Below are 10342 nucleotides of genomic sequence, written 5' to 3' on the forward strand. Positions count from 1 at the left end.
TCCTCACCGCCATCCAAGGCTTGAAACTTGCCGCCTGTGGACACAATGCGCCCTCCGCTATGGCAATGGTTGAGTTTGCTCCAGCTGACCCCATGGAGCCTTCATCCACTGAATGTACAGTTACTCACATGGTCAACATCACGCTCAGCTCCCCTCAACGCTTCCGCCCTCACCGTTCGATGACGTTTTCCACGTCAAACTCACGGTAATACAGGACGTACTATGTCCACCGCTATGGACGAGGGCGGTGGTGGTGAACAACCTCAAGCTTACGTTACACGCAATACATAAAAGCACCGAAAGCAGAAGATTGGACAGCCACCGCTGTAGCTCAGACACGTAATTCGGAGGTCGTGGGTTTGGATCCCTCTGGCGGCATGTGGTTGTTTTTTCTTCTGCTTTCTAATCAGTTATCTTTAAAAAAAAGGATTGCTCTGTTAATCTTCCGTTAATGAACACCAAAAATTAAAAAAAAACAACCCCCATGCTACTTGGTTTCGGTGACTGTTAGCTTCCATCATGTATGTCATAACGAGCCCCTCTTTTCCCTTACCTTGTCTGCTCAAAATAAATGAAGAGGAACTAAAAAAAGCCCCGAATGTACTTTAAAATCAAATGCAAATTAGAGGAGAAAAAGAGACATGGTATGCCTGCAGTGGAACAACGAAGTGATGGCCTGGGGACACGCGCATTGTCATAGGTGCACTGTGAAGTCAGAAAATGACATTTAAAACTCTTGTTTACATGCAATCGTATGGGCTGCACCCCAGCTGTTACCTGCACCTGGCAATAGCAGCACCACTGAATCCTGCTTATGTCACAGATCAGTGCTTGTCCGTAAAAATGTTATAAGGTATGGTCTTTCTCGGTGGAAAAGGTCTCGATCTTGGCATTGGGGGATAATTGAGAACAGTGGAGGTTGAATTTGCTGTTTCCACGCCTTCATTTAAGATACTCCTGCTAATGTTCGCGAAGCTACAGGTTTGAGCTTGGATAACATTATTCTGAACAGTACAATACAACATGTTTTTTCATATATTTTTTTTACCTCCTTCTAGAGTCTTGTTTCAGAAGTTTTCAGAAAAATTAGGGATGGGTTTCTTTTCCTTTGATTTTTGTAAAAAACTGCCATATTCAAAATGCCCGATTTAGTGCACTGTTTCTTGTGTTTCCTTTTTTTATACAACAATGAAAGTCAGTACACTCTTTTAGCCATTAGGTACTTATCTATCCTGTGAATTTCAGGGAGACGTGACTTATAGTCGCAGAGAAAAAAATTCTTGATTGTAGCCTTATGTGAGACTTGTGGCATTTTCGAGGTTTTTTTCTAAGAAGTGGTAACCTCCTCATAGTGGCGGGAATAAACCTGACGCATTCTTTCTGAAGCATACTTTCAGCACGTAAAATATATGCATCATGACTAGAATATCACGGATTCGTACGTTATTGCAAGTTGCAAAATAGTACCGTGTGCAAGAACACTACCTGTGCCATACGGTCATTCATAACTTTTTTTCTCCCAATATATTAGCATTTTCGCAATATGGAATGCACTATTGGCCTGCTGAATAATGTGAATCAAGAAAACAGAAAAGTTGAATTATCTTTGATCGCTCGTTGAATCACCTGGGAGTCTTCCAGCCCTTGTGCTGCTCTAGTAATTCTGATGCGTAAGATGGGCGGTATGTGGAGGTTTTGCATGGATCGTTGCCCTCTGATTGCCATCACCATAAAAGGCATATATACCCACTGCCTCATATAGATAACTCCATATACTGCCATTCTGCTGCCTCTTACTTTTCTTTTATAGACCTAAGATCCGGTTACTGGCAGATTTCTGTGCACCCCAAGGATGAGGAAAAAAACACCCTTTTTGAATTCAGTGCTATGCCCTTCGGACTTTGCAAAGCGCCTGCAACCTTTGAACGATTTATGGATAGAGTCTTGCGTGGCTTAAAATGGTACTTTAATTTTTATGAGACCTTCAATGAGCATAACAAACGCTTAGCTGTTGTCTTGGACTTCTTGTGTCACGCTGGTCTAGTTCTCGATTCGAAGAAGTGCCGGTTTGGCGAGCACCAATTTTTGGCGCTCAGACATATTGTTGACAGTCAGAGCATGTGGCCTGATCCCCAGAAAACTATGCCTGTTGTGTCCTTTAAACCACCACAGAATGTCGCAGCTTTGCCGGCTCCTGGGGTTGTGCTCTTATTTCTGCCATTTTATACACTACTTCGCTGACATCACCAACCCTCTGATGTGTCATCTACACAAAGGTGCACCGCCCCGCCGCGGTGGCTCAGTGGTTATGGTGCTCGGCTGCTGACCCGAAAGACGCGGGTTCGATCCCGGCCGCGGCGGCCGAATTTCGATGAAGGCGAAATTCTAGAGGCCCGTGTGCTGTGCGATGTCAGTGCACGTTAAAGAACCCCAGGTGGTCGAAATTTCCGGAGCCCTTCACTACGGCGTCCCTCATAGCCTTAGTTGCTTCGGGACGTTAAACCCCCATAAACCAAACCAAACAAAGGTGCACCTTTTCCTGGGTCGCCGAGTGCGACGCCTCCTTTCGTCAGCTGAACTTCCTCAATGTCGCATCCTATTCTCTGGCTCTTTGATCCTTCTGTGCCAACCAATGTTCACCTGGATGCAAGTGGTGTTTGCACTGGTGCGGCTATGGTGAAACACTGTGACAAGCAAGAGCATGTTATTGCGTATTCAAGCTGCTCTTTAAGCAAGCCGGAGCAGAACTACACGGCTACGGAACAGGAATGTCTTGCAGTGATCTTCGCCATCCAGAAGTTACGCTCATACTTGTATGGACACCCATTCACTATCCTCTCTGACCTTCGCTATTCCTGCTGGCGTCAACCTTCGAGATCCCAGTGATCATCTCTTGTGCTGGGCCCTTTGCCTACAAGAGTATAATTTTGTTGTTGTGTACAAGAGAGGTCGACAACATGCCGACACAGACCGTGTTTCACCCCGCCACAGTGGCTCAGTGGTTACGGCGCTCGGCTGCTGACCCGAAAGACGCGGGTTCGATCCCGGCCGCGGCGGCTGAATTTCGATGGAGGTGAAATTCTAGAGGCCTGTGTACTGTGCGATGCCAGTGCGCGTTAACGAACCCCAGGTGGTCGAAATTTCCAGAGCCCTTCACTAAGGCGTCCCTCATAGCCCGAGTCACCGTGGGACCCGAATAAACCAAACAAACTGTGTTTCGTGGCTTCTGCTTGCCACCACTGAGTATGATGCTGGCAATTTCGACAATTACATTTCTTTCCCTGCACCGGAATTTCCAGATGTTCACATCTTGAACAAGTTGAACAACTAAAGGATGTGGGTCTCAAGCCGCTCTTCACCACCACGCAATGCCCTAGGGCCACTGGCCATTTTTGTGTACGTGATAGCTTCTTGTGGGAAAAGAAATACTTCCCCCTGGGTGCACGATTCATGCTCATGGTTCCAAAAAGCCTTTGCCCATCTGTTTTTTTATGCGTAATGTATGAGGACCCTACTTCTGGTCATCTCGGATTTGCTCAAACACTCCGCCCCACACAAGAACGGTTTTACTGGCCGAAAATACAATCCACAACTGAACAGTATGTGGCCAGTTGCACGCAATGTCATTACCACAAATGCCGTGCGACCACTCCAGCTGGTCTGCTGCAGCCTGTGACTTCTCCAAGCGCTCCGTTCGAGTAAGTCAGTATAGATCTGCTGGGTCCGTTTCCAAAGAAGGTCCAGTGTCAATGGATGGATCGTTGTCTGTGCCAATATCTTACTCGTTACTGTGAAACAGCCTGCCTCCCATCAGCTACCACATACTAAGTCTCACTGTTTTTACTCCGCATCATCATCCTATGCCATAGACCACCTCAAGTTATAATTAGTGACTGAGGCCGTCAGTTCAGTGCAGATGTCATGGAGGTGCTCTTGCATCCATGCCTAACAAGATTTCGCCACTCCAGGGCTTACCACCCACAAACGAATGACGTACTAAGTGCATCAACAGAACTCTAATTAACTTGCTTTTAATGTATGTAGTTTCGGATCATAACTGAGACAACGTACTGCCTATTATCGCCTACACTTTGAACACTGTGACCTATGAGACGTCTGGGCTCCATGTGCTTCCATTCCATGTGGTTCTTCAGTTCTTCCACTGCTCCAAAACTACGCGGTCGTCAAGTACTGTTCGCAGTTAGTGCAGTGGAGCCTCCTCACATGTGATGACAGCACTTGTGAAGAGGCTCCACCGCTACCATGTCGCACCATGAAGGGGGCCATGTAGGCCTTTACCATCTTGGAGTAGTTCTGCTTCAGCATTTCCCGCAGCATGCATGCAGTAAAGCAGTTCACAAAACTGAAAAAAATCTTTGTAGCTGCACAGTTTTCATACCATAAGCAGGTGACCCAAGCTTTCAACAATAAATTTACCGTGATGCGAACAGTTTCGGACATTTTTTGAGGCCATTCAATAATTTGACTTTCGGATAATTCTGACATTTTTTCTGGCCCTTTGAAATATGAATTAATGAGGTCTTACTGTATAGGCATGCATTAGAAAGCACATTTCTTTTGCTAAAATCAGGGGCCTTAGTCTGATTCTTAACGTACGATGATGTCACTGGGTGACATCACTTGCTGGGAATTAGGAATTTTTCTGATTTTCTTCCAGTATTGTCAAAGACTTTGGTGTCACATACCACATATCATGCCATGTTTGCCATTTATTCACAGTATCCTAAAATTTTAAGTTTTACTGCAAGAGCTGTATCTGCAACTTCCCTGAATCAAGTGCCGCCTCAGATGTCTGCACCTCTTGTGACCACCTGCTGCATGCGGCCTTAAAAGAAAAACTAGCTGCCAGGATTCGAACCTCGATTTTTGTGATCTATAGTGAGGTGTATCATCTGTTGCACCATGGATCCAGATGCATGCCACTGTGCTGTGTAATGCGGGAAACTCGAAGATAGCAGTATCGCTTGTTCGCAGTGGTGGCGCTTCACACTTGATTTATAGTGTAGCTTGAGACACGAGCATCCTTGCTTTGTTGAAGCCACTGAGAGTATGCATCAGTGTAGAGGTTATAAGCAGTTGTTAGCAAAAGGTGCAGTAGTAGTCCTACTTCATAAGATGGGCACATGGACCATACCGTGAAGGAAGGTATTAAAGAAAGAGTAAAGGGGGCAGAGATTTAAAAAAATGGAAATGTTTACGCTAGCCGCTGAATTTCGCCACTTACACAACAGGCATAAACGTAATTTTTTCAAAGTCTAGTACTATATGCTTTTGAATTTTCATATGTAGCACTGAAACATGTGAAAGAAACGTTTCAGGTGTCACATTGTAAACTTGCCACACTGTGATATTGAGTAACTTCATGGCAAGGCCAAGGGACAGATTCATGGGTCACTTTTGGAGTGAGGGGTTTGGGGATGGACTCCTTCCATGAAGTTCTGCACGGTTTTCTGATGTAAAATTTCTTGCCCTTAATCGGAATCCTGGGGGTTGAGGTGCTCTTGTACTTTTCATACAGCGGCTTTGTCAGCACGGTTCTTCAGCATTGGCGTCTGCACGAACAAAGTCATCCCAGGAGACATTCTGCTAGCTATGCGTCAACGACAGGTTGCCACAAATCCACATGCATCTGATCACATTGGTTTTCAACAGCGTCAGCTCTTGTTCCTGGCCCATTCAATGACAAAAGTAGTGCAGCACACATGTGCACAGAGTGTATGAGCTGCTGTCTGCTATATGTGTGCTGCCTGCATGTGGTAGCAGCACAACGATGAAGAGCGGACTGGGCAAACGAGAGGTACCATTTGACGAACATGTCCAGCAAGGCATTCAAACTTCTCAAATCGCTGGCATTAGTTGACCTCTGTTGACTGTGTGCAGCATCTTCGCTTTCGATGCTGCCTGTCTCCCGCACACCGCGCTTCTACTTCCACTTTGGAAGCTTTGCCCATGCAGCACATATGCACACAATGATTGACCTAGTAAGCCATTGGCGTTCGCTTGGCCAGTGGTTATCTACAGTTTCAATGGCGCCTTTCTATTGCTTTCATGGCTTTTTATTGTTTGTTTGGTTTTGGTTTTTGAGGAAAGGAAATGGCGCATTAATTGTCTCACATCTTGGTAGACACCCGAATTGTGCTGTAAAAAAAGGGAGGAAGGTGGGAGTGAAAGAAGAAAGAGAGAAAGAGGTGCCATAGTGGAGGGCTCCGGAATAATTTCGACCACCTGAGGATCTTTAGCCTGTGCTGACACCGCACAGCACACGGACGTCTTTTGTGTTTCGCCTCCATCAAAACGCAGCCGCCGCAAGCGGGTTAGAATCCAGGAACTCCGGCTCAGTAGCTGAGCACCCTAACTACTGAGCCTCCACGGCGGGTAACTTATTTGGGTCGCCACATTCCTTTCGGGGTGGTGTTGCGGGAGCTTTCGATCTCTGCGCTTTCAGAAAGAATGAGTTTTTAACCATAGAGGAGGTTTTACAGTGGCTCATCATTTGGTACAACCGAATGGTGCAGCCAAAGTTGTTCGCTGTATTTCAGATGAATTGCTGTTGCTGTCAAGCATATTTTGATGGTAGCACCGGCCTCGTCTATAATAAGCGAGCATTCTTTATGCCTAATAATCATCAAACAAGAGTAGCGAAAGGCTGCACAGAAAATGTAAAATATATGTAGTGTTCAAGTTGGCATTGTGGTGTGCAGTGAGTGTTAATACAGTAGTCATTAGACTGCAGATGCTGCAAATGTAGGTAAGTGATAGCTTTAGTAAATACCTCATAGGGGATGGTATTTCATTTTTATGTGCATTGTTAGAAAAGAACCCCTTTTGCACTTTTGCAAGTATAGCACCATTGACATGGACATGAAATTGGCAATGGTAACTTCATTTTCTGCTTTGCGTTAGCACAAGGGCTTGGTTCTTATGTTATTGCTTATGTTGTACCTCTTCTATCAGGAACAGTTGCCAGTTATACAGCCATCCACAAACGAGAGCATCGAACAAGGTTTAGATTCGACATGCCTGGTCCCTACCACTACAAGCACAACTACCTTCACAGTGTGCGCGGCATCTGAAGATGTGCAGCCATTGTGCCACCCATCAGAGGATGCCACTGGATCAAGTCAAGTGCTTGAGTGTCTTGTGCGTGACCCTGTGACAGTAGAGTTTCTTCCAGACAAGCAGCTGCTACTCTTAGCTCCTGGACAAGATTCAGCTGCGGCCTCTACTGCCAACCTCTTTCTGCTAGAGTCGGCATTACAACCAGCTTATTGGGCATCACCGCCAGTAGCCACCCTTGAGAATTCAGCTTAAGAAACAGCAGCTGGAAAGTGGAGAGAAAGAAAGATGCAAGATAACCTGTTTATAGTTTTTGATGTACTTTGAAGTTGCCAGCATTGGGTTTTGATAATTTTGTTACTGCTCGTACATGTCATTTTACATAGCAGCTGCCTCTCATGACATGATGAATTTCTTGAAGGAGTCGAGAAACTGTGCTTGGAAAGCTGTTTTTTTGCTTTATTATTTTCTTTATTTCTCTGTTGGCTTTTGCTAATTTTGGGCATGATGCTCTCTTTTTTATTGCTGCTTTTTGCACTCAGAGCCAATTATTTACACTTTACCTGTGTGTCAACATGGAGTTTATGTACCTGTGTGTCAACGTGGAGTTTATGTTTACACCAGTGGATGTGGAAATTGTCAGGCATATCTTGTAGAAAATGGCTAGCCTGACAGTGCAGCGCTACATTTTTTTTTTATTTTCTTATATGCCTTTCATATTCCTAGGGCAGTATGTGTAGCCACAAACAGAATTTGATATAATGTGGGTTGCAAGTTGTATACAATTCATACAACTTCTGCAGGTTCTGCAAGCTTTTGATCTACAAATTCTACTGTGCCTTCTGAATGTGCACGTGCTGCCCTAGCTGCTTTTTAGTCCTCCGCTCTCATCTACAATACTGCTAACACTGTAGAGTAATGAAGAAAACATTTATGGCTATTGATTTGTCATTGGTCCTAGGTTCGACAAAAACTCGTCTGGCTAGGAAAAGGAATTACGGCATTGGTTAAACAACCGCTCGCCAAGTATAAGTCCCAAAGTGTTGTTTAGCTCAATTTTATTCCATTTGACAAGTGTTTGTTTTACCTGTGTCATAGTGTTCAGTGTCTGGATTTGTAGAAAGAATATGCTAATAAGCATTTTATTTTTAAAAAAGTGCTCAAATTACGCGAGTAAATGCAGTCATGACATGTACAGTCTTGACAAAAAATCTTCAGTCGCACAATCTGCTTTTGAGCTGCATATTGGAGCAGTCATGGTACACTTATAGACCAAAGGTCCCTAAAAGGCAAGAAAAGGGTGCTTCTAGCCTTATAGAAGTTTACGTCATGATGGGTGCTTTGAATGCTTCACAACATGGCTGAAAAGCAAACCTTCTGGCCCGAAGTCTTTTGATAAGGGGTGCATGTTTGTTATGAGTATGATTGCAATACTGATTGCTCTTTTGTTAAAGAGTAGTTTTCATGGACATTCTTTTACTTAAGTTTATTGTAATTTTTACTCTCTAAACAGTAATAATGTCTATGTTTAGGTTGTATCGTTGCATAGATGGCTGTGCTAGTAAAACTATACTCTGGCTGTGATGGAGCATAAAAGGAACTTTTAATGATGTAGAGATGGTTTTGTTTTTGCTGCTTTAATTTGTAAATATTGCTTCTTGCTTGGTGAAGGCTGGTGATTGTAATGACTTTTTGAGCTGAGTATTGATATTCGTGTTTCAGAAATTGAATGCAGCAGATATTGCTGAAGAGTTCAGTTGCAGTAGAATTCAGAATTCATTTGCTGCAGAATTCAGTGCAAGAGATTTCAGGTATTGCTCACAGCACAAATATTAATGTTTTGGAATACAGTTTTTGAATGGTATGGGCTGACTTGAGTGCATGGGTGTTACATGTTTTTTCTCTAAAAATGTTGTGCACATGTCCTTCCCCTTTTGTACCCCCTTTTTTTTTGCAGTTTCCAGTGTGTCATTGCTTTTTGACTCTTTGTCATGAATCGGTGCTGGAATGGCTCACAGACACAAAAATAAGGATCAGCCCAGATGCCAAGAGAATTCTTTTAGCACATGAGTAATGTTGGCTGTTCAAGTTACTGAAGTTTTTGTTCTTAGGTGGAGCAGCTTTTTACCCTGCAGAACCCACCTCTTGTTTTCTTTCTTTAACCATAATCACTGCTTTGTGTTTTAAGTAGGCGAAGCCTCTTTACTGTAGTTCTCTGAAAAATGGAACTGAAAGCTGCATGTGTACAAAAATATCCAGAGGATGTTTTTGAGCTAGGCCAAGGCATATGAGCTGTTCAAAAAATAGTCACGCTCATGTCACCTACAACGCACAACATGTGGACAGAGCTTGCTTCATGGAGCAGCACAAGCTAATAAATGCTGACAAGTTTTGCATATAGCTGCCGCACAAAAGCGCAGGATAGCCTGAAATGTCGCTGCCTGTTTCGTTGCAATGTAATAGCCACTGGTGTGTTTCAGGCCACATTAAGCATGATGGTAGAGAGAGGGCATGCAGATGGTTTTTTGACACACACACACAAAGTGAAGAAAGGAGGGAAGGCCTCCCCTCTTTCCCCTTCCTTGTTCATTTTGTGTGTATATTAAGTACAGTGGTGCATTCAAACAGTGACATCTAGAAGAGGGCTGAGTCGGGCTGTTTGGTTCATCTTGACGGATATGATGTAACAGGGCTAATGGATGGAATGGGAGAGAAGACAAACGCGCATGCGTCTGTCTTCTTCTTTCCTGTCCCGTCTGTTAGTGCTATTGCATCGTATGTGTCAAACAGTGATATTTCTGCTTTACAAAGCCATGGCTTTGCTCTTGTTCACAACTTGTATCACATGATGAGCAAATCAACATGTATACTGCACATTGCTAATAAATGAAATCGCAGCGCTCTTTGTCTTTTCATTGGCATTTTTTATTTGCATTGACATATGCCCTCTTGGTTCATGGTAAATTGAGAAAAGCATTCTACTGATGTCAAATTCGCAGATTTGGTTTCTAACTGTGCTCACATTTTCATGAAACAAAATTCTTTAGTATCTTTAACTTTTTTGTTATTTGGAAAGCCACACCTGTCATTTTTTTTTACCAGCTTGCATTCTAAGGTGAAGAGCCTGGTACAATTAATATTGTAATGAAGTGTGTACAGTGTGTTTTGCTTTCAGGGTTGAAACTTTTTATTTAGTAATGGAATTCAAAGGTGTTGCATTCAAATTGAAGCGTGGAAAGGAAAATTTTGAAGTAGACGGGACTGA

General features: G+C 43.7%; 1 protein-coding gene across 1 annotated transcript in view; it reads left to right on the forward strand.

The window, feature by feature from the left end:
• The window catches only part of LOC149351246 (uncharacterized), a 41593-nt gene extending 31613 nt beyond the window's left edge, over nt 1-9980 (forward strand). Inside the window, exon 10 of the mRNA XM_089580528.1 lies at nt 6976-9980. Within this exon, the coding sequence (XP_089436654.1) occupies nt 6976-7332 (357 nt within the window). The 3' untranslated portion in view covers nt 7333-9980. The remainder of the gene's footprint in view (nt 1-6975) is intronic.
• Nucleotides 9981-10342: the final 362 nt, after the last annotated feature.

The sequence above is a fragment of the Amblyomma mixtum genome, chromosome 3 (assembly GCF_055824585.1).
Source record: "Amblyomma mixtum isolate Tamu chromosome 3, ASM5582458v1, whole genome shotgun sequence".
Taxonomy (NCBI): Eukaryota; Metazoa; Arthropoda; class Arachnida; order Ixodida; family Ixodidae; genus Amblyomma; species Amblyomma mixtum.